The sequence below is a fragment of the Panicum virgatum genome, chromosome 5K (assembly GCF_016808335.1).
Source record: "Panicum virgatum strain AP13 chromosome 5K, P.virgatum_v5, whole genome shotgun sequence".
NCBI classification, from domain to species: Eukaryota; Viridiplantae; Streptophyta; class Magnoliopsida; order Poales; family Poaceae; genus Panicum; species Panicum virgatum.
The window spans coordinates 932,737-960,128 of record NC_053140.1 but is presented as its reverse complement, the minus strand read 5'-3'; the positions used below and the strand labels follow the sequence as shown (position 1 = coordinate 960,128).

The following is a 27,392-nucleotide window of genomic DNA, read 5'->3' as shown; positions in this document are numbered from 1 at the left end:
ACAACTAGGTGATAACCCCGTGTGTTGCTGCGGGATTAAAAGAGTAGATTCTAATGAATTCTTAATCAATAATATTTTGTGAAAACCAAATCTAACACATAGAAAAATGATCTATGGCTTCTCTGGTGGATTGAAGGGTGAAATGTCTAAATTGCCTTTCCTTTTTTTCTTTTTTCTTTTTTATGCTTTTTTCTACTTTTTCTTTCTCCTTTTCTTTTCCCTTTTTATTTTCTCTTCCTTTTCCTTTACTTTTTTTTCATTTTTTAGATTTGAACTCCTTTTTTGGATATATTCTCGAAGCCACACTATGATTATCTATTTACCTTACCACACACGTTTATTTTTTTCAAAAACAAAAAAAATGAAAACTCAAAAAAAAAGTTAATATGGGCTCCGCCGTAACCTTCTGGCCACCGCTAGTGGAGTCGCGCCGCACGTTGCCGGGGGCTTCATCCCAAACTGGCGGGCGGAGTGGGCACGCAGCACGCCCTCCTCCCTCCTCGATCATCTGCCCTAGTATTCCAGCGCTAACTCGTGCTGCTGCGGCTCTCCTTGCTACGCTCCGATATCCTTCCTGTGGATAACTGCTGGTGACTGGTGAGGCGGCTAGGCTTACCTCCTGGAGCTCTGTGTTGGTGATTCGGCCTTGGCTCTTGATTGGAACGGACTTGTTGCTTGGTTTGTGTAGTGCTCGACTGTGATACGGGAATGGGAGAGGAGGGGCGAATGATGCAGTTTTGCTTGGATGGCGGGATCGGGGCAGCGAATGGCCGCGGTCGTGGAGCGCGGATGGTGGAGACTGGAGAGGTGGTACCGAGTCTGAGCGATGGCGGCGCATATCCGAGCAACGGTGATGAGCTGATCCGAGCGGTGGCAGCGGGATCCCTGACTTGGGCAGGGTTTTATAACTGATTGCGGGAAAACAAAAGAGTCTTTCAGTTTTACATAATTTATTGATGAAAGACCAAGAGACGGAAGAAACTTCCGTAACTCCCGTCATCATGCCACTGAAAACTCCATCCATCGTGCATGCAGCCCTATACTCATGCACACAGTCATAAGGCCGACCACAGCGGAGGGAGCAATAGCAAATTTGCTCACTCCTCGTTTCCCACGCCCTCTCTATCTACAGTGCCAAACAGTGCATCTACCGTGTCAAACAGTGCATTTGCTCCTCCATTTACTCCTTCCACTGTGGACGGTCTAACACCCACATGCAAAGAATATAAGCTCTCCTTCCGCATGCAAATAGGAATAGAAACTCCCTTCATCATGCAGTGGCTGTAACTTCCATATTTTAAGATTGGAAACTCCTCTATTATTAACTCTGGCTTGAGTGGCAAAATACCGCACATGTGTAGCATGCCTTGTGGCAGAATGAATGGCCAAGATGTAGTTGTGTACCTAAGATCGAACAGCCGAAACAAAAAGGGTGACGTGGATTAACGTGGCAGAATTAATGCTGTATATGTTTTATAGATTTGAAAGAAGAAGAAGAAGAGATTTGATTTGGGGGAAGGGAATGCTGTGGGTGACGTGGATTAACGTGGCAGAATTAATGCTGTATATGTTTTATAGATTTGAAAGAAGAAGAAGAGATTTGATTTGGGGGAAGGGAATGCTGTTTATCCAAGCTAATTGTACGTGCGGCAGGCAGACGCATGCGGCCCCCCGCGACGGGACCTGCGGCTTGCGCGGACGCGTGGCGGACACCCGCAACCCGCCCCCCGCTTGCAATGCAAGTCCAGATCTCTAGTGGTGCATAGACCCAGCCCCCGCCACGGACTCCCCTCCTTCTCCCGCATCGACCCGATCGAGCACCATCGTGTTCTCCAATCCAATCCAAAGCAAAAGGCAATGGCGGCGGCGAACGGCCCATCGCCGGGGAGGCTGGCGTCCGTATACAGCGAGGTGCAGACGAGCCGCCTCCATCACGCGCTCCAGCTCCCCTCCGTCCTCACCTCCCAATTCTCCCTCGTCGACGGGCCGCCCAGCTCGGCTACCGGAAACCCAGGTAATTCATATAACCATCGGCGACCTGATCTCGCTCCTTTTTGCCTTATTATTACCTTCGGTTTTGATCTGATCCCCGCATGCAGATGAGATCGCCAAGCTGTTCCCCAACCTGTTCGGGCAGCCGTCGGCGGCGCTGGTGCCGGCCAAGGAGGCGGCCGCAGTGGAGGGGAAGCCGCTCAAGATCGGGGTCGTTCTCTCCGGCGGACAGGCACCCGGTGGACACAATGTCATCTGCGGCATCTTCGGTGAGGGCTTTTCGATCCTACCTTTGCATTGACAGAGCTAGATCAAGTGGCTTATTAACATCAAGTCTGCACTGCGTTATTATATATGATATCTTCTCGCTAATATAATGCGTCTGTCGTTTATATTAGATTTCTTGCAGCATCGTGCCAAGGGCAGCACAATGTATGGATTCAAGGGAGGCCCAGCAGGGGTGATGAAGTGCAAGTACGTCGAGCTCAACACCGATTTTGTCTACCCCTACAGAAACCAGGTTATCCAAACTTTCTTGATGATCTTCTCACATCAATATAATGCTGTTACACGCTTATCTGTTGAAAAAGTATGTAGGTCATGTTCAACTGTATAGCATGTATACGTCAAAAGGCTTCCACTTTTAATTTGGCTATATTATTGATGCGAAGCAATATAATGCCTTGAAGATGTTAAGCGGCATACCATTATTGATCGCTAACTCTACTTAAGTACATTGGAATTGAAAGAAAAAAACGAGCTAAGAGAGTAGTTTTCTTCTATTTCCAACAGGGTGGATTTGATATGATCTGCAGTGGGAGGGATAAGATTGAAACACCAGAGCAGGTATGTTCCTTCATTTCCATGTTTCGTCTTGCATATGATTATTAACTACCTTTTTTTTGTATACTGAACTATTTCTCAATTGTGGCCTAAATATCACATCTTGGGATTGTCTAGTTTAAGCAAGCTGAAGATACAGCCAACAAACTTGAGTTGGATGGACTTGTTGTTATTGGAGGTGATGATTCAAATACCAATGCATGCCTTATAGCTGAATACTTCAGGTTGGTTTCTAAGATTGCAAATCATTTTGCTTCCTCATTCACAATGTTCTTTGTTTATCACTTTATTGCTGTCAAACAAGCTTTGTACTTAGGCTTCAAATTAAAATATTTTGTGTGTCCATTTTTTTCTTATACCACCACACTGAATTATTATGTGCTGACGGTATTGTTTATGAAAATTATGTATGTCTGCTTCTTGGCAAGTAAAGTTAGTAAAAAAATGAGATCCTTGTTTAGTCAAAAGCATCTCTGTGTAGGTCAAAGAACCTAAAGACTCGTGTTATTGGGTGTCCCAAGACTATTGATGGAGATCTAAAATGCAAGGAGGTCCCAACAAGTTTTGGATTTGACACTGCTTGCAAGGTACCATGTTTTTTTTTTGTATACACAAGTTTTTGTACTCAGTATCAAATTCTATAAGTCTTTCGAAGTTACAGAATGTCATAAGCAACCTTTCTACTTCTCTTTTGACATGGATAAAAAACATGGAGTGCTACCAGAGATGTCATGTGAATGGTATATTATGTTTTACAGATTTACTCTGAAATGATTGGAAATGTGATGACTGACGCACGATCATCAGGGAAATACTACCACTGTAAGCTTATACACTTGTATGGTTTTGTTACATAATTTTTGCACATATTGGACTGATTTTATTTCCTAAAAGGAACTACTAGCATAAACATAAACAATTTAGACAAGATTTGCTTGTATTATCTACCTCATTAATTATCTGCTACAGATTACTCATCCATGATACATGGATCATATGTTTATGACCTTGAGGTTTATTAGGATCTAGCCAAGGATTTTTTTTCTTCTAAAGTGTCACTGAGCCACTTTTGAGCCATTACTTTCCATTCATAGACTGCAGCAGAAATAAAATCAGAACCGTCTTTCTTTCCAAGGATAATTAACTTGCATAACTGCATTACTAAATGTCCGTCTGCTAACCAATTGTGATTAATCTCATTAACAATTACTTGATACCTTATTGCAGTTGTAAGACTTATGGGACGTGCTGCTTCTCACATTACTTTAGAGTGTGCCTTACAAACACACCCAAACATCGCTCTTATTGGTGAAGAGGTCAATACTCTTCTTTTGGAGATTTATTTGCGATGCATTTGTTTCCTATTTCTAGGTTATCCAATGCCTATTTATAGCTTAGTTATGACTATGTACAGTGAGAATCACATGGATGATGTACCTAAAGTTAACATGTTATTTCTGTACCATTCCGCAACTGGAATCTGTTTGGTTCCCAACAGAACTTCAGTTACCCTCCCTCATACATTACTTTCATATTTTTTCTTCTACCCCAAACTTCTCTATCTATGTTTCTATCTTATATCTTAAAGGCACTTGTCTATGAATTGAAACAGATGATTAAATAATGTAATCAGGTTCATTTATTTATAGAAATGATTGCAATGGACTGTTTTTCTATTTTCGATATGTTGCTGCTGTTTGATGCACAAAAATACTATTTCCCCCTTCATCCAGGTTGCGGAAAAGAAGCAGACCCTAAAAAATGTTACAGACTACATGACTGATATTGTCTGTAAGCGTGCCGAACTTGGTTACAACTACGGAGTCATCCTTATACCAGAGGGCCTGATTGATTTTATCCCAGAGGTTATAAACTACCCTCAATAGTCACTAAATCTCTGCAAAAGGTCACCTCTGTGTTCAGTTAGGCTATAGAGATATCCTTGATCCCTGAGACTTGACTGCACCTGCTTTTCTGCATTGCGCCCAATTCATCATTCTATACCCTATTAATTGTATTTTCCCTTCGTTTTGTAGGTTCAGAAACTTATCGCGGAGTTAAATGAAATTCTCGCACATGATACTGTTGATGAAGCAGGTGTCTGGAAAAATAAACTTGAATCAGAATCCAAAAAACTATTTGAATTTTTACCCCCATCCATCCAGGAGCAGCTTTTGCTGGAAAGAGATCCACATGGAAATGTTCAAGTAAGACATTTTTTATTTTACCACAGAATACCTTGCAAACTGACGGTGCTCCTTTTATCTTGAAATCTGTTCGTGACATCCCATATTTTTTTAGGTTGCCAAAATTGAAACAGAAAAAATGCTGATAGCAATGGTTGAAACAGAATTAGAGAAAAGAAAAGCTGAAGGAAAGTACAAGGGCACTTTTATTGGCCAATCCCACTTCTTTGGGTGAGTCTACAGTCCTGTATCTTTTTAAAATAACTGACTCTGGTTTCATGTACAAGATATGAAGTGAAACATCATCTAATGATCTTCTCAACGTCATTTTTCAGATACGAAGGAAGGTGTGGCCTTCCAACTAATTTTGATGCCAGCTATTGCTATGCTTTAGGTTATGGTGCAGGGGCTCTTCTCCAGTCTGGAAAGACAGGCCTTATATCTTCGGTATGTTAATTTAACTTCATTAGATCTTGTTTGATTAATTTCTGGTTCTTATATTGTGCTAAAATTTTTACATGTCTGTGGTCATACATAGTGAAAGGTTCAAATCCTCTCACATGTTTGGCCTCATCTCGTTTTCTATAATAGTCTGACAACTGCCGTATATATGCAAAGTATATGATGTGACTATCTGCTTCACCAATTTTTTTATAATTTGTAATGGTATATATGTACCTTTGTTTTGTCAACTCAGGTTGGTAACCTTGCTGCCCCTGTGGCCGAATGGACTGTCGGTGGGACTGCATTGACATCACTGATGGATGTTGAGAGGAGACACGGTAATTTTCGGCAGCCATTATGCCCTCTTTACCTTTTATTTATGTTATCTCAAGTTTCTTTGAAAAAGTCGAAAAAATATTTCTGATTATTTATCTTAAATTGAAGAATATTTGGTAGGTAATGCATGATTTGATATCATTGCTTCCTTTAGCATATTTTACTTTGTATCTTTGGTTACAATGCACTATTTCGTTAGTTGATTCATTGTTTGAAGCATTTATTCTTCTATCTCTGACTTTGCCCTGTTCAATCGCACATTTTCTACAAAAAACAAATACATAGGCAAATTCAAGCCAGTGATCAAGAAAGCAATGGTGGAACTTGACGGTATGCAGTAACTTACTTTATATTATTCTTTTGAGAATGTCGGGACGTGCGAGCCCCAACCTATTGCATTAATCGAAAAGAGAATTAACTCATATCAATTTCTATATAAATTCCTGTACCATGAAATTCAGGTGCTCCATTTAAGAAATTTGCGTCCGTGCGAGACGAATGGGGCCTGAAGAACCGCTACATCAGCCCTGGTATGAAGCAGCAAGTTTTGCCAGATGACAAATACACTCGTCAATGGATGAGCAAACAACCTGCTGCTAATATGACCACCTCTCTCTTAACACAGGACCCATCCAGTTTATTGGCTCTGGAGCCGACGCTGTCAATCACACACTGCTATTGGATCTTGGCGTCCACGCCTGAGTTGGAGACACGATTCTGGTATAGCAGACTTGTTCCAGGGCCAGCTAGTTTACAAAGTCTCCATCCATATTGTGGGAGATTGAGGAACAGTTAATAAGAGGTTCTGAACTTGTGATGGCGCTTGCTTTTCTTCGTATAGTGGTTAGGTCCTAGTTAGTCCATCAGCTACTCATGGCGATGCTAATTTAGTAATTTGTATCCAGAATGTTTTAATTTGGCTGGCATAAGATTGTAGCAATGATGGATGTTGCAGATTGATTGGAGTATTGGTCTCCCACTCCCAGTAGTATTTTCCTGAATCCATGACTTTACCAGCGGATCTGTACGTGTATATGTGTCACTTAATTACAATTCGCATGCCCTCAGGCTGCATGCGTGTGCCAGCCAAGCAGCCAGCAAGCCGAACGGGCTGGAACGGTTGGCTGGTTCGGCTGGGGCTAAGCCGAGCTGCTTGGCTGGCTGCAACAGTAGCAGCTCCAGCTAGCCATAAATGCCAAGGCGAACGGGCTGGAGCTTGTCTTTTTTTTTTTTAGGGTTAGCTTGTCTGTTCCCTTTGCGTGTCTCCCGTTTGTGTCTCCGACATCCCCACAATCTTGATTCCTGGTGCAAAATCATGATTAGAGCAGTGATAATTTGTATTTTGCGGTTTCCTCTTCTCAAGTCAAAGAATTTTTTCTCCGGACAAATTTAGTCGGACTGACGATTTTTGTTTTTCTTTGACTTGCTGTGAACGGAAAAATAAGATGGTGTGGGCCGAACTTTGATCCACGGCGTTGGATGGCGAGCAACGTGGCGCGCCGGGGGTGGAATCAATTCAGGCCGATCGATGACGTGGCATGGGCCATTGGTCCTTTCTGAGGTCTATCGGCGGCCTGCTCGTGGTATTTTAATTGGGCTTTCTTGTTCACCCCGCAACTCATGTCGGCCCACCTACGGCTCATGGTCCGTTGTTCTATATCTTCACCCGGGAAGTCGGCATATATGCAACACCCTGCGCTGCTCACTCGGTTCCTTCTTAAAATTAATATACACCGTCAACTTTTTTAATCCAAAATTTTGAGCACCAATATTTGTTTAATAAATCAGTTACATAAAGCAAAAATAAGAACCCCTACGTCTATCATTAAAAGTAAGTACTTGAGTAGCTGTAGATGTACTGTCTCTACTTTGTAGAAAAGACGAATAATGCAAGCTAATGAAAAAATAATTTGTCTTACATTTTTAATAACCGATATACTACTAGAAAGACCAAGATTAAAAAGGCGATGCTGCAGAGAGAATAAATAGCATAAAACTTAATTCTTGTACATATTATATTATATATCCAAAACCAAAAGGGTACACAGCGCAGGGACAGTGGTGTAGCAGCCCACACATATACACATCATAATATATGTATATAAAATCTCTCTCGCTCAAAAATGAAAGGTATATAATAAATGAATGCGCACGATAGCATCAAGAGCAATCATCCTACAAGTACTTGCTGCTGCGACAGAATGACGGCTCCTGATGATATATGCTAGCGCCATCGTCATCAATGTATATATACCATATGTATACATATATCTACACACACACACACACACACACACACACACACACACACACACACACACACACACACACACACACTGACACACATACAGCCAGCCGGTAGGTGCTCGCTAGCTAGCTCCATTGTCGTATATATTCCATGGTGAATATAATAGCAACTCATCATGGTAGGTAGGTAGCTAGAGATGAAGCTAGCAAGTAGCAACCGGCCGGACTGCCAAAATCACCAGGCCTCAATAGTATAAATCACCAGGAGATCTAGATGCATGGATATATATGATGATCGATGCTGCATGCATCTCTACCGCCAGACGATGCCGAGCGGCGGCGGAGGTGGTGGCGCCGCGGCCACCGCCCAGAAGTCGGAGTCGTCGCCGGCGAGGTGCGACGTGCACGACACCGGCACCAGGCACAGCCCTCTGCCTCTCAAATCCTTGGTGGAGCCCTCCTCGTCGTCACCGCCGCCATTATTATTTATCTCCTCCTGCATATATATATATGCACCACACCATTGCTAGTGCTATGGTTCAGGAGCACCACGAGTACGTATTTGATTTGTGATTGTGACTAGCTAGAGGAAGAAATTAAATTACGTTACCTGCTGCTCGGTCGAGGCTTCAGCTTCTGCCATACCATTGCTAGTGCTACGGTTCAGCAACTGCATGTATATATATTAACCGTACACGTCAGCAGATACTGTGAGAAAACTTTTTTTTTGCGGGTATTGTTGTGAGAAAACTTGATCGACCACTCTCAGAAAAATAAGGTGTTGCCAAATTCATGACGATGTGGATGCATGGCCAAGTGCCCGCACATCTGCATCCATCTGTCAGCTTGCATTGCACGTACGTACAGGCCGGCCGGCGTGCACCTATCACTGAATCACATGCGGCGCTAGCTCTGATGATGTGCACGCGCATGCAGCTAGCGGCTAATAATCTCAGCTGGGGGTGCTAGCTAGGCCCCGGCCGGCCGGCCATATTCTTGCATTGCATTGCATTGCATTGCATTGCATTGTTGTCGTCCGATCCCCGCATGAGCTCCATCATTAATTGTCACTTTAATTTGCAACAACAGTCAGCAATATATAGCTACAAAGGTTAATTATGCATCATACTGTATCATCATACATGCATGCACTTATCTTTGCTCTTCGGGATCTACAATTACTAAAGTTACTCTTTCTGACCCTGCTCGTAGCGATCAGTAGTACATGCATCAATTTCAGTGAAGTGGGTCGTCCCTTTCCATCCATTCTCTTTTGCAGGTGACCCTTTAGAATAATTACATATATAGAAAGAGTTATGTATGTATGTATGTGATCTGCTAGCAGTATATATAAATAAACTTTCCATGATTCTTTCTCATAAAAAGTGCAGTGTCAATTCGATCTTCTTTTTTCAGGAAATGAAATGGCGAAACTTCTTGCTGCACAGTGTTGCAATATATATGCAGCTCTCACACACCTGCTAAAATGTAGCATTTTAGGGTAGTACCCGATTGTTTCTAGTTGGTAATCTAATCTAATCTAATATATACGAAGTGAATCGATCGATGGGGGTTCCATTTCATAATAAAGCCCAGATTCCTTTCAGAGGCCAAACAAACTAATGCATGCATGGTACAGCTCTTACAGAGAGGACGCTCTAAAAAGCTTCAAAATTCCCCCCGCTACTCATCTCGTGATCTCAACAGTGCCTGGCTTTGCTAAAGCTACCTTTGCTAACCCGGCCCTATCATCTGCAGGAAGCTAAAGTAGTCGATCAAAATGCGTCTGTCAAAAATTTGATTTAATTTTCAGGACACCTTTGCACGTCGTGCCTAGCTAGTTCCTGCACACGTACGACGTACCTATACAGTATGCTGTGTCTCTGTGTATGTGTGATAGGGGGAGAGAGAGAGAGAGAGAGAGAGAGAGAGAGAGAGAGAGAGAGAGAGAGAGAGAGAGAGAGAGAGAGAAAGCAGAGGGGGACTCACACTAGCTACGGTGTGGTGTTGTTGCATGGAGTTCCCGTTGCCATGGCCTCCCAAGTAGGGCAAGCTGAGAACCTGCAATTAATACCATATATATTTTTATTACCTTGTCATGAGCATGAGACACACAGATAGAAGAGATGATGAAATGGAGGAAGAAGAGAGAGAGAGAGAGAGAGAGAGAGAGAGAGATCGTCGTCGCATAGTGCCTGAATGAAAACACACGGCAGAAGACGACAGCACGCCATGTACTGCAAGCAGCCATGCATACATGCACTTTAACGGCGTGCTCTTACACCCGGTCCCACACGTCCTCGCTCTTTTTTTTTTCCTTTTCACCTGCTCGCATCTCACTCAGGCCACTCTTAGGCCTAGCCACTCTCAGCATGTACACGTAAATTTTCCTTCCCCATGCGTTGGACTGGTATCACGGTACTACATTAATTACCAACAGTCCTCATTCTGCTCATATTTTACAATGGTTGAGAAAAATAAGAACCATCTCTCAAGAGAGATCCAATGGTGGAAAAATAAAAGGTATATATAGTACCTAAAAAAGTACTAATAAGCCGGACACCAGCCCTCTCATCGCTGCGCTGCGCCGCCGGCTGTAGCAGCGACCGGGAATACTGCGCCACTGGCCACTGACTATTTGCTGTAACTAGAGGATTATATTGATCTATCCGTTATGCGATTCAATTGACTAGTACATATAACTGTTGTATAAGATGTTGCAAGAAGCCGGGCTGTGCTAACACCAGATTATGCTCTTGTGGCCAAGATCAAACTGGTTCTAGAATGTTCTGCTGTATCTAGTGGGCGGAGGACGAAATGGAATTGAGGTATGGCGAAATTCAGGACACAACGTTTTCTTCTTTCCTCTAAGCTCAGATCAGAAGCATAGGAGTACAAAATGGTTGTAGTTATAAGTTATTGTGCATCCATTCGTGGCCAAATCAAGATATGGCGAGCGCCACACCTTGCCATATTGGGTCCTCCGCTCTTGGCTGTATCTTTGAGAAATATATGAATTTTAGATGTGCTATTAGTAATTTTTATATATATAGGAGCTTATTAGCAACATGAATTATACCCATCATGTATTTGGGGGAGGATAGGGATCGGGTCGGCGGCAGAATAGGACTCAGGGAGGGAGATTTTAATTACGGATGGAAAAATATTTACAATTACTATACTGCCATTCTAATGCACTTTCCTAGATCAACAGTCAGGAATAATCAGGAGGAAAAGGTACCTCCAAGTACTATGGGTACTTTCCAGTCACTGTAACATATCTCATTTTATTGATATATTATAAATCCCCCATTGAAAAAATTACTTGGCACTTCATATAATTACTAAATTGTGTAATTGCATGCATGAAAAAACATGTTTATATTATTAAGTTATGGTAACTTACTAACAAACAGCACATAGATAGATTACTCAATTGTCTTCTACTTAATTTAGGGCGCATAGGTTACCACGTCATACTGAGCATCTACAAATTAAAAGCTGATCTGATCTGATGGCATTATTTTGAGAACTGAATACGCAGACAAATATAAATGTATATGATGATTAATAAAAGGAATGAATTGGACCTCAATTTGACTCAGGAGGAAGCTAATGTAGCTAATAGTCTCCTGTAGTACGGAGGCAGTGTCAGTCTGCAAAAAGGAACACGTATGCATGTCAGGGATTCATTTTACTTTCACTGATCCACACAACTCGGCCTAAAGTGAAAGAGAAGCTGTAGCTAGCAGAAAGCAAACAGGCCGACTAGGGAGCATGGGCATATATGCATGGGTAAACTACATTTGCAGAGCCGTTAAAATTAACCATCTGCCAGACAGGACACGCCGCGCATATCTGACTGACGAGGTAGCTACAGAGAGCTCTTCTACTATTTAGTTGCATGCATGCATTTTTCTCTCTGAACATACATTCAGCTTTACCTGGCTTGTACTATACTACTATGGTGTATTGGTGTGGCTAATTAGTAAGCTGCATACCTTGCCAAATGGGGACACTATCTGGTGAAGCGCTGTTATCCTATCCCCAAGCCTCTCCTTTCTTACCTGAAACAAACAAAGGATTATATATCCCATTACTTGTGTGTATGTCACGCTTTTTTTTCTACCAAAAAAGGTGAAAATAAAACTCAATAGATAATGTTCTTGGTAAGTCATTGTTAATTTGTACTTCCTTGAAGAGAATGAATCTATGGGATTAACTGTTGCATGCTGCGTGCTGCTTTTTACATGAAACCAGGCATCATGCATGTTTATTGCTGACTTCTTTGGAGCATATTAGCCATATATATTTTGATCAACATAACACATGGCTGTGTATATGTCTAGAGGAGGGTCGCCATCAGTAAGAGCCTCATCAGATCCGGATTCCAAGATTGCATGAACAAATGATGGGCAAATACACACTCCAGACGGATGAAGAAACCTTTAGAGTAGATTGTGCTGAAGAAGAGGTTTGAACCCTAGCCTTCTTTGGAGCTGAACCACTTGCAGTACTGTTGCCCTGAAACATTTTTAAAAAAAAATAAAGACCAAACGAATACGCAGCAATATCAATAATGGAGAGTCAGTTGCACATGGAACATTATTATGCAAAAATTAACATGAAGCATGCACGCCTTGTACGAAGTGGATCTTATTACACCCGGCCCTTTGCAGAAAGCTGATCATGAAGCAAAGATCCAAGAATCATGAAAACTAAATACTTTGGAACATGAGTTTCAGAATTAAGGTAGACCATACACGCGTATACCAAGTTAAACAGAAGTAATTTTTTTTCCAAGGGTATATGGCTTTCTACCAAAGAGAAAGTGAACTTAATTAATATGTCCACTCGAGACGCAAATAATGATTTTTCTTATGAGTTTTTATCGCTTACATCAGAAGAGTTATCAGAGTGATGATTCTTCACCTCCGGTGCCTGCACTGTGCTGTTTGAGAAGTCTAGCATGTTGCTGCCGAGGCTTGTGGTGATGCATGACCTAGGAGAGGACGCCAAGAGCATCTGGCTCACCTGAGATTTATTGGTCCCCGATGTCTGGATCTCCTCACCACCACCATGGCCATAGAGATTGTAAGCTGCTGCAGCCTGAGGCATATTAGGAGGTCCCTCTAATCCTTTTGACCGTAGAGCTGTGGCAGCGCTGTATCTCTCGTGATCTCCAACTAATCCCCCACTGCAAATAATTTGTGGGTGCAGACGACATGCGAGTGATTATCAGCAGTAAACAAACTAGAGTAAAGCCCAGAACCGTATGGCCGGAGCTAGACCATACATATGTAATTAGCACCAATTTATACAAAGTTTGCATTACTCCCATAGTATTCTGCCATGATAGAACCAAACTAAGAGATAGTAGAACCGAGAGAATAAGCTAAGGGTGGAGATAGAGATAGGTGTTTACAGAAGCAGCTGGCTCCATGACTCCGGCATGTTGCTCTCCCGCCCATCATGCAGATCGCTGCTTGCCAAAGAAGTTGCAGTACTGGCGTTCACCTCGTCAGGAGCCAGATCAGAAGAGATTTGAAGGAGGTGCTGGGGGAGGAGCATGGAAGAAGAAGATAAGGGAGGCATCTTGTTGGAGGCTTCTTGCTCCTCGGCACAAGGCATCAAGCTACTCATCATATTCTTGCTGTCTGTACCACCACTCCACATCATCTGCTGCAGCAAAGAGCTCTTGAATTCCCCTCCACCCATCATGTTTGGCTTGAGCACACAACAGAACCTCTAGGATCCAGCAGCCATATCTTGCAACAAATTCTCTTATTATGCAATCTCAGGTCAATCTTTAGGGGACTGGCCGGCCGGTAGCTTTGCTTGTCCTCCTCCTGCTGCTTTCTCTTTCTAGCTAGAGATGGGGCCGGGTCTCTAGAGACAGAAAACAGCATCATCAGGAGAGAAGGAAAAGGGATAGGACCTGCTTGCATTGGAGAGGAATCTTGGCTTTTGTTTTGTATTCCCCTGTGGTTCCTTTTTCTACACTACTCCTTTATTTTTGAACTTTCCCTTGCAATTCTCTGTCTTCGTTTTTCTAGTATGCTTATTTTATCCTTTTTCTCCTCATCGTCCTACTTTTGCTTTGTCAATAAAAAGTGGTGGCGGAAAGGTACGTTGTGTGACACGATTTCAGGCTAAAAGGAGTGGTTTGTGCAGAGGGTGGTATTTGTTAATCGGGGCTTATGCAAACTTTCAACTACAATAAAATAAACCAACTACGTCCAATCGGGGATTATGCATATATGGTTTGTTAAGTAGACGTGTGTTTTTTTTTGCTTGTTGATAGATACGTACGTGCAGTTGCAGGTGGAGTTAGCAATGATTTTACTTTCTCTTCAAGTCAGAAGGCAATCGATCGACGACAGTGGACAGCTAATCGATGGATGGATCGGCGAGAGAGAAGAGCTGCTATATATGCTATCGATAGATAGATACAATTAATCAACCATTTGGCGCCTCTTTATTGGGTGCAGCGGTCGATTGTACTTTAGGTGAAATAAAGCCGGGCGCTTTAGATGAAATAAAGCTGATTCCTGGATTGATTTGCTCCCACCATCCCTGCTCTCTGCTTTCGATCGGTTTTACATCAATCTTGTACAAAAGCCCGACTTTAACTATATATTTGAGTGAGTGAGTATTCAAAAAACTCGACTGGAGGGGTATGACAACCCCTGTCGTATTCATTATCAGAAAATGACTTTGGCTTCCGGTCGACAAAATCACCCGAACCTAGGCTTCTCTGGCCAGCAAGAGGGATTTTATATATTAACCTCAGTCTGAAATTCAGACTCACCGGAAATCGAATTCAGAACCTGAGAAGTGATACTGAAGCCATCTAACTTTCCCTGCCCATCCTGTTTTGTTAGCACTGAGTGTGGGGCAGGTGAACCCGAGTGGTTCCTTCAGCAGCCCCCGAGCCGATGATCCGGGTTCGAGCCCCGGCGCCAAAGTAGTATATGTTACTAAGTTTCTCGTGGCGATCTATCATCCCAGCTGGTAGATATATATTGACGTACCTCTTCTCCATGAAGGGCAGGGCAAATAATAGCATGGATATCCTGCACCACTTTATTATTTGTGATGGTGTCCTAATCGGTCGTCAATCGGATCGCTAGCTAGCTTCTTTGGTTCCCACTATGTAAAAAGAATCTAGCTCCTTTGGCTAGCATGCTGGAGCCTTAACAACGCTAATTCTCGAATGGCGAGTCGCCAAGGTAGGGAGAGAGTGTAACTTAGTTGCTCACAAGCTAGCCTCTTTTGCTAGAAGGAATACACATACTGCAGTATGGTTGGGTCAAGCGCCTGCGTGCGTTGCTGATCTGATCAAGAATGATTGTAAAACTTCTTTTAATCAATAGAGCTCTCCTTTACCCGCAAAAAAATGCTAATTCTCACTAGACACGGTGGAAAAGAATAAATTCCATCTTTATAATTACAAAAATAAGTAATATATAGTTATCTTTTTTTGTGATTGACCTTACATCAAGTACAAGTTGTAGCATCTGAACTTACACATAGACCCACACGCACCACACTCACACACTCCACACACACACCACCTATGCGCAAGCTAAGACCTACACAACCTATACTCACACCCACACGCCTGCCTTAAAGAGATGGTCTCGGACACCAGTTCCCAGCATGTGTTGCCGAAGCCCAGGAATAAATCATGGGAAATCCACCAAAAATCGTCCCCACAGGGGATCGAACCAGGGACCTCCTCCTCTGGAGGGTGCTACTGAGGCGCTGCAGACCAACTGGTCGCAGGCCCGTTCGCGTAATATATAGTTATTTAAATTACCTTTCTATACTATTATGAATTATCTAAATTAATTGCATCTATATTTATATACACACCTTTACCATTATTAAAAATGGGAATATATCCGGTGCAAACCAATCCCTTCGTGCAAACCGTGCAAACTTCAATCTGTGCCACTGGATCAACATCCAAGGGGGTGCGCAGGGGGAGTGAGAGAGGAAGTTTGCAAAAGTATGATTTGAGGCGGACGGTTAATTGTAAAATTATTCAACCCTCTATGCCTCTTGTACGTTAATTCGGTGGTTCAGATTGAAGCTTGCACGGTTTGCACGAAGGGATTAATGGTTTATTTGCACCTGATATATATGTTCCCATTAAAAATAATATAAAGTGTATAAATTAATTACACACCCATGTTATTGTAAAAAGTATCGATCTCAAAGCTAATAAGTTTCCCTATAATGGGTGCATGATATATAGACTTGAAGTAGACGCTACGTACATCTCCATCGATGGAGATGGATGTATATATCCACACGCCAGCTAGCCATCAGTCCTGTATCTGTATGGTAGCTCGGTCAAAGCTGGATAATGAAGCAAAGCAAGCGTCGATCGCACACGTCAGAGTGAGAGAGAGAGATTCCTCTCCTACCTTCTTCTCTTGCAGCCAACAACATTAATTCTCTCCATTATATTGCATTAGCCTTTTGCTATGCATCCAGGCCCTACGGCCGGCCATTCTCAACTGCTAATAAGAGTAGTGTGGGTGTGGCCCATTCGAATTCGATGCTTCTCCTGGATGACGATGATGATGGATGGAATTATTAGTAGAGTTAGCAGAAGGAGAAGCAACCAAATTTTTTTTAAAGAAAATCTTTGTCGGGACAGGACACGTCATCGTGTCGGCTTTGCACTGACTGACTGGATACACTCTCACTCACAGCATCGGGCCACCAATTTGCCAAGGATGAACCGGGCTGGGCCTCTGAAGTTCTTCTTCCGAAGAGGCGGCTGCTGGGCTCATCCGAATTGGGCCAGGCTCACCGGCCTTTCTACAAACCAGGCCAGGCTTTCCTTGGTCGGCCTCATCTACTGTACCAACAACAAATGCTGGTTTCCATGTTCTTGCTGGCCTCATCATCATCATCATCAAACAGATTACAGATACCACATTCTTGCGTTGTTGGCCTTTCAATTTTTGCTAGGACAAGAGTGCTTGGTCCAAATCTTAGGGTGAGCCGGATGGGCCCTGCCGCTTCTGGACCATCCATTTATCATCTGGCATAATTTCGTTTGTGCATAATTTAATTAAATAATAACATGGATATCCCATACCTACCTTGTAACATAATTATTCTCCTAACACAGGAGTAATTTTGTTCGTTTGTTGTGCATGCAGTCCTCCTATATGATACGATGATGACACACTCTCTTCTCTTCAAGTGGAAGGCCTAAGGAATTGCAAAGTTCTTGGGGGTTGGTTGTGCGGAGATGTATGTACTCGGATTGGACTTGGGTTGGGTTCGAATCCAAAAATGCATGGGTCCCGAGTCAACGAAGTTGTAGATGAGTTTGGGCGCCTTGGGCCCTCTTCATTCCGTTCCGTTCTGCGACAACCCAGACAGTCAACAATCTCTACGGAAGTACCGAACCAACCTGCAACACTCGTTCCCCACGCTTCTAGAAAAGTCCCTCCCCTGTTAGTGGATACCCATCACCTCCGTCCAGACAACCCCTTAAACCTCAATCAGAGACCAAAGCACTGTGATGATTTGTACCACATTTTGTTTTAGCTCCCAAGCTCTAAAAAAGTAGCGGATCTAATTCCGTGATAAAAGAGCTAATGTGTACAAGGAGATAGCTGTGTTCATTCTTCATGATTCCTAAGGTTGGATTTAATTTTGATAGAGAAGGCTTTGGGTGACTTACAACTAGCTTCTTCTACGAACCCAAATACCCAACATAGCTACTTTATGCAACATACTAAAAGTAAATCTCATACATACCTAACAAAAATATTATGGAATTATATACAGCAAGCGTCATTGCAAAAAACCAGAGGAAGGCAGTGCAGATGATGTTGGAGCAGAGTTTTGTGCTACTGATGTATTCAATTTGACACTAGAAGAAGTGCTTCTTTACTATAGGCACTTGTATGAAAAGAGATCTAACATGACCTTGATTTTCTCTGGGTGATGGGACTGTAATGAAATTAAAATATCAGCATATAAGATCATTCTTGTTGTCTCATGTACCCTGAGTAGTGTATTATTGTAGTCTATGAGTCAATCAACCGTAAATTAGGATGTCAATAGTAACTCTAATGTTTCTCGTGCCTTCTAAAATTGTAATGTAAACAAGAAATAAAATAATGTTATAAAAAAGAAAATCAACTGGGTGCTCAACCATGTACTTGTAAGCTGCACATGGCTGAACTAATTTTTTGTTTCATCAAAACAACTCTTTATATTACATTGACATGCTAGACTGATGCTCTTGGCTTCTTAAAAGCTGGCCACCCTACTTGACTGACTGAACTAACCAAGTAGAATGAGACAATCACATGGTTAGTAGCTGTTTTGTGCTACTTGCGTTACCAAAATAGTTGCTCCACCATAAGACAAGTGTATTTGTGGGCATTCTGTAATGAACAACCTACATATGCACATAACAGTGACCATTTTACTACTTTTTCCCATGGAAACGTTGGTGTTTGTGGAGTGTTCAGAGTGAATTACTACACTTGCTCTATTATAGTCTTCTCTGGTAAAACTAGTGTGATTTTAGCACTTGTGAGATGTTTAAAAAGGTGGGGCAATCCTAAAATGTTATTTTCCTCTAGGTGGTCAAAAAGAGAAGTGTTACAAAAAAAATATGGTGTGTGTGCCAGGAAGATAAAGAACCCCATGGAAAAGAGCTACAAAGGAGACCATTGGATCAAAGATTACTGGGTGGATGATAGTTCTATCAAATGAGCTATATATATATATATATATATATATATATATATATATATATATATATATATATATATCACGTGAAGAAAGTTGTGCGGAAGTGGACAAGGCAAAAGGAATAAACAGTAACTAGTCAGGTTGGCGCGCTACGCGCGCCTATACAAAAAACGTGGACCTAAAATATTAATAGAAAGATATTATCCGTTACTATGTTCGAAGCAACATCGTATCGATGTATTGAGTTAGATCTAAAAATTACAGTAAAGCGGCATAGTAGTTTTGTGTCTGAGAGCGCGCCAATCTCAAGCATTGTAGTATAGAGGTACATGTAATTTTTCCTTAGGTTTTTTTTGTGTCAGTAGGTATAGTTTAATTACTTTAGTAGGAAAAAAACTAAGATTAGAAATGAATGAACATTTTAATTATATTTTGTGGATTTACGGAGGGAAATGAAAACCCAAGAAGTAGTACAACTACCACATGTAAATGTAGTATACAAAGTTTAGTTATTATTTTTGTACGTAGGAAGTAGTTAAATATATTTTGTATTGTCAAATAATGGGAAAAAATATTTTTTTAAGATAAAGAGACTAACTTAATAGAATCGTGTGCCCCACGTGGGTCCCGCCTGAATAGTACGTGGGCCCCACGTGGGTCTCGTCTGAATGAATAGTATGTGGGACCCGCATGAACAGTGCACGGTCCCCACGTGGGGCCACGACTCATGAGGAGGCCCCAAATCTTGGCCCTTTAGTATATGTACTTAATTAGAATAGTGAATTCTACTGTAGCCAGGACAACTATTGAAGGCAGCAGCGCCATCCAGCTGTCCAGGTAACAGTAAAGAAGAATAATTGAAGATGCCGGGTGTCCAGGCGCTTCCTTAAGCCAGAAGGCTCCTCCCTTCTATAAAAGGAGAAGCCAGACGCATGCACTCATTGCCGGACCAAGAAGAGGAGAGAAGACACCGACCGCCGAATACCCAGAGCGCATCCACCACCACTCCACCTAATTAGTACCACTCCACTCCCATTGTAATATATAAATAAGGGAGCCTGCTGTGAGCGTCAGTCATTTGTAAGGTAATCCCTAAGGTTGTGTAAGTGCTTGGGGTTTCCCGAAAGGGAAAGCCGTATGTAAGTTTGCTCCGTGGAAATAGATTAAGCTTTCCCGTGAATTTCCCTGCTTTCCTTTGAGCTCGTTCATATGGGGTGATGTCTCTACGCTAGGGACCCTAGAGGAGAAATCTCTGCGTTGAGTTGCTCTTGTTTAGCCCAGAGAGGCGTCTGAGAGAGCCTGTATCCGCAGAGAAGTGTTCCCTTCGGATGGAACTGCCTGGGGAGACGGTAGAGCCTGAGTCCTGTGTGCGCGTGGCCAGGGTTAGCTTGGGAGAAGACCGAGTTGGCCTGGTTCTGAAGCGAGCTAGCGATGCATGCTGTGAGTACCGAGTAGGATTTACACAAGCATAGTTTCACGACCGGCTGAATTTTTGGTCTCGCCAACCTGCCAAGATCCTGAGAAGCACGCATACCTATACTCTGCATATTCACTAATCACACACATAATAATCACGCACTCATATCCACCACCCACGCAAGTCGCTATCGTAGAATTGTGTAGAACTTGGGTGCCTGAGCCACTCCCTGGTGAGTGCTCGCGCACTGTTCATATTCTTAATTAAGAGTAAAGAGCATACTTAGCCAATATATATTGCCAGAATACTGCTATAAATAGTAGCGTGAAAGCGACGCTTGGTTTGCTGAGAAGCTAAATATTTGCTTAATACTATTAAGAATAGTGCTTTACTCCTGAAGTGGTTCATCCACCACACGAGTGGAATTTTCCTATTCATATTCTGAATTTGAATAGTACCTGATATTTTGAATAGTGCCATGAATTTGAATAGTGTCAGCTGAATTTGAATAGTGCCATAAATAGTAACTCGAGATTTTTGGCGCGGCGGGTTCGGGGGCCACACTCGCGTACATGGGCTACAGCAAAGTTTTGTGTCGTGGAGAACGTGCCCTGCGAGGATGAGGATGCAGACGGTCGCGATCGTAGAATAGTGTAGAACTTGGGTGCCTGAGCCACTCTCTGGTGAGTGCTCGCGCACTGTTCATATTCCTAATTAAGAGTAAAGAGCATACTTAGCTAATATATATTGCCAGAATACTGCTGCAAATAGTAGCAGAAAGATATTTGCCTTGGCAATTATTCCCTGTTGCCTTTCTTTTCTTTGATATAATTTTATAAAATAATTTTGTATATCAAGAAAGGTTTTATATTGCCTTTCAACATATTTGCTCCATATTGATAATAAGTTAATTGTCAAGTCTCATCATAAATTTATAATATTCAAGGCTGATATAAATTTAAAATATTTCAAAAGTATACAAAGAAATATTGGTGATGATATCTCCTTACAAACTATTATAGATCATGGTTTAGCTCATGATATTTATGGAACACTTGGAGAAATATGTCAATCAGACCTTGGAATGGCTATTAAAGAAGCATGTAAAAAATTAGCTTGTGTCCAAGGAAGGTATAGAATTAGATTCTGCTCTAATCCACCAAAATTTACACAACCGATAAGACTAGCAAGCCATGATATTTATATTACAAAAGGATCATATAAATTTCCTACTACTTGGTCTTCTGATACACGATACAATTATGAAGAATTATTCACCAATAATGCAAATCATGACAAGTGGAGGATCTTTACTGAAGCAAGAGAAATAGAAGGAAATACAAAATTTGATCCTCACTATTATATGATGTATCAAAATAAGATAACAAAAATATTCCTATGAGAATATTATGGTAAAAATAGTATCATGCAAAGAGAAGTGGGAAGATGAGTTAAACCCAAAAGATACACAGAATCATAGAGTCAAAAGGGAACCAGGTACTCATAAGGGTAACATTATGATAGATAATGTGTTAAAAGATGACAGACAACTAGAGTTTGAGAATAAACTTTTAGAAAATTATGAAATGTGAAAACTGAATTAATGGATCAAGGAAATTGCGATCATAATTGGATACAAGGAAGAGGTGACTATAATATTAAATGTGCTTTCTGCATTTATTATCCTAGTCAAGAAAATAGATTTACTTGTAGTATATGCTTAAAGCAAGCATGTGCTTCATGATTAAAAGCTGGAAATCAAAGATGGAGACAGAAAGTAGAATTAGAAGCAGAAGATAAATTATTAGCAAGAAGAGTTAGAAATTTAGAAAATAGAATAAATAGTTTAGAAGTAGAACTAGAAGAACTAAGAAGTAAGATAGAACTCAGTGAGGTACAAAAGGCTGAAGAAAAGGCTGGTAAAAATATTGAGTTAAAGGATAAAAAGATAATAAGCAACAAGGATAATAGTGCAATACAGTCAAACAACAAAGATAATAGTGCCATACAGTTAAAGGATGCTGTAAACATCTAGGCCCTCAAGGTATGTTTCGGTGATTAATGACAATCATTATTGTGACTAATGAGTTTGTGCAGCTTAATAGATCATTATCGCTCATTTGGTCATATGTCAAAAGAGGCCCCTCAATTTCGGTTATTCAAAAAGGCGATCTCGGTTTTCAACTTATATATGTCAAGGCTAAGGATCTTTCTAGTCCTAAGTGTCACAAGGTTGAGAAGGACACTTAGGTTAGTATAGGTTTTATAGTTTTGTAGTGATCGCACTATTAAGAGGGGTTAAGGCTAAGTAACTTGAGCATGGACATGGTCATTTGAAAATGGATGCACACTATGGTCACTCAGGTTTCTAGAAGTTCAAATAAGTGGTTCTCAAACTATATCTCAAGAATATTTGGATTTCATTCAAGACTCAAATCAGAAAAGACAAAATCAGAAAAAGTCTATACACCGGTTTAACCGACGCTCTCAATTTTCTATACGTCGGTTAAACGAAGTCAGCAGAGTCAGGACAAACTCAATACACCAGTTAAACCGACGTGTTTGAATTTAACGTCGGTGCATTAGTCCAGAGTTGGTTTTTCCATGGTGTTTCAAGTTCTATACACCGGTTAAACCGACGATGTTTGAATCAAGACGTCGGTGCAATTGACCAGTGAGATGGTTTTTCAAAGGAATTCAGAAGTTGTACTCACCGGTTAAACCGACGATAGGTTTGAGTTAACGTCGGTGCAGTTGTCCAGAGACTTGGTTTTTCAGTGGTTCAGTGGACAAATACACTCACCGGTTAAACCGATGATACGTCGGTTAATTTGCCCAAGTTGTAACGGCTAATTTTCAGAAGGGGCAGATTACATTCACCGGTTAAACCGACGATGACTATTGGAGGGACGTCGGATTAACCGGCGCTACGCAGTTTTCTGGCAGCTTTTCTCCAACGGCTCTATTCATGTGAGCTGCCTATATATACCCCTCCAATGGGTCATTTTGCTACTCTTGACACCAGGCAACATCCATACACTCATACTATAGTCAAGAGCCACCTTGAGCTTCATCATTCACATACTTGTGCATTCAATCAATCAAGAAGCAAGATTAAGGACTTGAGTAGAGAGAAGCTAGTGTGCATCCGTTCTTGGTGATCGGTTCTTGCTCAAGTGAAGGCCTTAGCTTGTTACTCTTGGTGATTGGCATCACCTAGGCGATCTTGGTGATCGAGGTGTTTCTCGCGGAGCTTGCCAAGGATTGTGGGAGCCCGGAGAAGAAGATTGTACGTGGCTTGATCTCCACCACACCGGGATGGTGAATGGAGACTCTTAGTGAGCGCCCTCGTCTCGGTGACTTGGGAGGTGACAATACTCTTTGTGAGTGTCACAACGTGGATTAGGGGTGTGTGCCAACACATCGATACCACAGGAAAAAATCCGGTCGTCTCTTGTCCACTCTCTTTATTCAAACATTTTCTTTCATGCAATTTACTCATGTGCTTGACTTAGAGATCATAACTTAGCTCTACCTTGCTAGGCTTTATTTTGTTTTTATCTCTCTTAGCTTGTGTAGGTAGCTTAGTTATCCGGTTTGTGAATTGGTGCCCTACTAGCATTGCATAGGTTAAGGTTGCTTTACTTTGTTTTAGAAATTGAAAAAGGCCCAATTCACCCCCCTCTTGGTCCATCGATCCTTACAATTGGTATCAGAGCCTCGTTGCTCATTTGGATCATTAGCCTTCATCGCCTAGAGCTATGGCCAAGATGGGTGGTTCACCGCCTCACTTCGAGGGCAAGAACTTTGCTTATTGGAAAGTTCGCATGACCGCATATCTTGATGCGATTGCCCCCGAAGTGTGGTTGGCCACTAAGACCGGGTTCACCGGAACTCCCACCACCGAACAATTAAAATGGAATGCCAAGGCTAGAAATGCAATTTTCGAAGCCATTAGTGAGGAAGTCTTTGCTAGAGTTAATGGCATGGACTTAGCAAGTGATATTTGGAAGGAGCTCATTGAAATTCATGAAGGCTCCACTAAAGTTCGTGAGCAAAAATATCACTTGTTTAGAGCTAAGTATGATTCTTTTAAAATGCTAGCTCATGAAAATTGCAATGATATGTACTCTCGCTTGAATGTCATTGTCAAGGACATTAATGCACTTGAAATATCCAAAATTGACAGTGCCTCCATCAATCGCAAGATTCTCATGCTCCTCCCGAAGTCCAAGTATAACATCATCAATGCTATGCTTCAAAAGGAGAATCTTGACACAATGGAAGTAGGAGAACTTGTGGGCGAAATTCGCGCTCATGAGATGAGTATCCTTGGTATGTCCGAAGAGCCAACTTCAAGCAAATCAATTGCTCTAAAGACCAAGGCAAACAAAGCCCGCAAGCTCAAGATGATCAAGCAAGATTCAAACTCAAGCAATGAAGAAGATGATCATCATGAAAGCTCATCCGATGTTGAAGATGATGGAGAGCTTGCTCTCATGATGAGAAAGTTCAACCGCTTGAATGACAAGATCAACAAGAAGGGTTTCAACTTTGACTCAAAAAAGGGAATGTTCCGGCCAATGGATGTCAAGAACAAAATTTACTACAATTGTGGAGAAAAAGGTCACATCCGTCCAAATTGCCCCAAGCCGGACAAAAGAAACAAGGACAACAAGAGCAAGCATCGCCATGATTCAAGCGATGATGAAGAAGAAGAAAGGAAAAACAAGAACAAGAGACTTGGGAAGAAAAAGAGCCATGACAAGAAGACCAAGCTCTTCCCAAAGAAGAAAGGGCACACCAAGAGAAGCTTCTTGGTGGAAAAACAAGAGTGGGTGACCGATGTCTCATCAAGCGAAGAGTCAAGTGATGAAGAAGACATAGTCACCATCGCCCTCACAAAAGATGAACCATCACTACCTCCACCTCCAATGTGCCTCATGGCCAAAGGTAACTCTAAGGTATGTGAGAGTGAAAATGATAGTGATGATGAGCTTGACCCTAATGAGTTTGCTAACCTCATTAATGAGTATACATCCGTTATCAAGAGGGAAAAGGGCAAAGTCAAGGTTCTTGAGAGCACTCGTGCCAAGTTAGAGCTTGCCCACTCCGATTTACTTGCAAGTACAATGACTTGCTTAAAAAGCACAATGAGTCACTTGTACTTGCTAAGCAAGTTGAAGAGAGCCACAAAAAGCTTAAACAAGAGCATAGGGAGTTGGCTCACAAGTATCAAGAACTTGAATTTGCCTATGAAGCAATTGACCCAAGTCTTGAGAACTTTGCTCATGAAACTATTGAGAAGGTCAATGCTTCTACTTCATGTGATGACCTACTCATTAATGTAAATGCTACTAATGCTTTGCCCGAGCTTGCACCTTTTAGGGAAAAGGAATTGATGGATCAAATTGCAAGCCTCAAGAGTAGTGTGGAGAAGCTCTCAAGAGGAGAATACATCCACAAAGAGATTCTCTTCAACAATGCCCGTGACTATGGCAAGAGAGGTCTTGGTTCATTTCCGGAGCCAAACATAGCTACTACTCCTTCTCCGGAGATAAAGATTAGCTTCATCAAGGAAGTTGGATCATATTGCCAACATTGCCAAGTCACCGGGCACCACACTATAGAGTGCACTTTACCATCACGTCCTCTTCCTAAATTACCCAAGAATTACTCCTCAATGTTTCAAAATAACCATTTTCTCTTGAGTAAAGTGAAGGGCAAGCTGAAGGCCAAATTCATTGGTAAACTCACTAAGGAGTCAAAGAAGAAGCTCCCCAAGCAACTTTGGGTCCCAAAAGCTCTTGTCACACATGTGCAAGGCCCAAAGCTTGTTTGGGTTCCTAAAACTCAAAAGTGAATTCTCATGTGTGTAGGTGAACTACAAAGCCGGTGGAAAACATTGGGTACTTGATAGCGGTTGCTCTCAACACATGACCGGCAATGATAGCATGTTCACCTCCCTTGAAGACCCCGGCGATCATGAACATGTCACCTATGGTGATAACTCAAGAGGAAAAGTTTTAGGTTTGGGTAGAATAGCTATCTCTAAAGATTTATCCATTTCAAATGTTTTGTTTGTAGAAGCACTTAGTTTCAATCTCATTTCTATTGCTCAATTGTGTGATCTTGGACTAACGTGTACCTTTGACAAGAATGGTGTTATAGTAACTCTTGAAGAAGACAAGTCAATGGTATTCACGGGGTTTAGGCATGGCAACATCTATTTAGTGGACTTCTCTTCAAAGCAAACAAGCACCATGACATGCCTCTTCACCAAGTCTTCTCTTGGGTGGCTTTGGCATAGAAGAATTGCTCATATTGGCATGAGCAACCTCAAGAAAGCCCACAAGAGAGGGATGATCACCGGCTTGAAGGATGTCACGCTTGACAAAAACAAGCTATGTAAAGCATGCCAAGCCGGGAAGCAAGTTGCAACACATCATCCCATCAAGACGATGTTGTCTACCTCCAAGCCGCTCGAGCTTCTTCACATGGATCTCTTTGGTCCAACTACATACAAGAGCATTGGTGGTAACCTCTATTGCCTAGTAATTGTTGATGATTTTTCACGTTACACTTGGGTCATGTTTCTAGGCGATAAGGGTGAAACTCCGGAAATCTTCAAGACTTTTGCAAGAAGAGCTCAAAGGGAGTACAACTCCCCAATTGTGAAGATCCGGAGTGACAACGGCACCGAGTTCAAAAATATGAAGATTGAAGAATGGTGCGATGAAGAGGGCATCAAGCATGAGTTTTCCGCCACCTACACACCTCAACAAAATGGAGTGGTGGAAAGAAAGAATAAGAGACTCATCACCCTAGCTAGAGCAATGTTGGATGATTATGGCACGTCCGAGAAGTTTTGGGCGGAAGCAATCAACACGGCGTGTCATGCATCCAACCGAGTATATCCTCACCGACTCCTCAAGAAAACTCCATATGAGCTCATCACCGGGAAGAAACCAAATATATCATTCTTTCGAGTCTTTGGTTGCAAATGCTTCATCTACAAGAAGAAAAGGCTCGGTAAGTTTGAAAGTAGATGTGATGAAGGTTTCTTTCTTGGTTATGCATCAAACTTCAAAGCATATAGAGTATTCAATCAAACCTCCGGGTTAGTTGAAGAAACATGTGATGTGGAGTTTGATGAATCTAATGGCTCCCAAGAGGAGGTTGTTGGCTAT

At 41.9% G+C, this 27,392-nt stretch overlaps 2 protein-coding genes across 11 annotated transcripts; one reads left to right on the top strand and one right to left on the bottom strand.

The window, feature by feature from the left end:
* The first annotated feature begins 1,688 nt into the window (after nucleotides 1-1,688).
* Nucleotides 1,689-7,139, top strand: LOC120710400 (pyrophosphate--fructose 6-phosphate 1-phosphotransferase subunit beta-like). Its single transcript, XM_039996093.1, has 16 exons — nucleotides 1,689-2,014; nucleotides 2,100-2,261; nucleotides 2,391-2,512; nucleotides 2,785-2,838; nucleotides 2,953-3,059; nucleotides 3,317-3,422; nucleotides 3,594-3,657; nucleotides 4,063-4,151; nucleotides 4,569-4,700; nucleotides 4,872-5,042; nucleotides 5,137-5,252; nucleotides 5,357-5,468; nucleotides 5,719-5,803; nucleotides 6,087-6,131; nucleotides 6,263-6,331; nucleotides 6,427-7,139. Exons 1-16 carry the CDS (start codon nucleotides 1,858-1,860, stop codon nucleotides 6,501-6,503), a joined length of 1,668 nt encoding a protein of 555 aa, XP_039852027.1. The 5' UTR covers nucleotides 1,689-1,857; the 3' UTR covers nucleotides 6,504-7,139.
* Nucleotides 7,140-7,787: 648 nt separating this feature from the next.
* Nucleotides 7,788-14,005, bottom strand: LOC120705500 (transcription factor bHLH68-like). 10 transcript variants are annotated; one of them, XM_039989868.1, is made up of 9 exons: nucleotides 13,474-14,004; nucleotides 13,083-13,245; nucleotides 12,948-12,989; nucleotides 12,495-12,572; nucleotides 12,050-12,115; nucleotides 11,639-11,704; nucleotides 10,038-10,109; nucleotides 8,659-8,718; nucleotides 7,861-8,544 (listed from the first exon to the last, which is right to left on the bottom strand). In XM_039989868.1, exons 1-9 carry the CDS (start codon nucleotides 13,767-13,769, stop codon nucleotides 8,362-8,364), a joined length of 1,026 nt encoding a protein of 341 aa, XP_039845802.1. In that variant the 5' UTR covers nucleotides 13,770-14,004; the 3' UTR covers nucleotides 7,861-8,361. The 10 variants fall into 10 exon arrangements, with proteins under 10 accessions (XP_039845804.1, XP_039845797.1, XP_039845802.1 ...); XM_039989869.1 differs by having other exon boundaries at nucleotides 12,981-12,989; XM_039989870.1 differs by lacking the exon at nucleotides 12,948-12,989 and having other exon boundaries at nucleotides 7,788-8,544; nucleotides 13,474-13,988.
* Nucleotides 14,006-27,392: the final 13,387 nt, after the last annotated feature.

What these genes read in the sequence shown, in the direction of transcription:
- LOC120710400 (XM_039996093.1), top strand. Translation starts at nt 1,858, where the DNA reads ATGGCGGCGGCGAACGGCCCATCGCCGGGGAGGCTGGCGTCCGTATAC. An exon ending in TCGCTCTTATTGGTGAAGAG is followed by an intron (nt 4,152 to 4,568) that starts GTCAATACTCTT and finishes CCCTTCATCCAG; the next exon opens with GTTGCGGAAAAGAAGCAGAC. An exon ending in GGCCAATCCCACTTCTTTGG is followed by an intron (nt 5,253 to 5,356) that starts GTGAGTCTACAG and finishes GTCATTTTTCAG; the next exon opens with ATACGAAGGAAGGTGTGGCC.
- LOC120705500 (XM_039989860.1), bottom strand. Translation starts at nt 13,769, where the DNA reads ATGATGGGTGGAGGGGAATTCAAGAGCTCTTTGCTGCAGCAGATGATG. An exon ending in ACTCTGATAACTCTTCTGAT is followed by an intron (nt 12,573 to 12,947) that starts GTAAGCGATAAA and finishes AAAATGTTTCAG; the next exon opens with GGCAACAGTACTGCAAGTGG. An exon ending in TAGTGTCCCCATTTGGCAAG is followed by an intron (nt 11,705 to 12,049) that starts GTATGCAGCTTA and finishes TCCTTTTTGCAG; the next exon opens with ACTGACACTGCCTCCGTACT.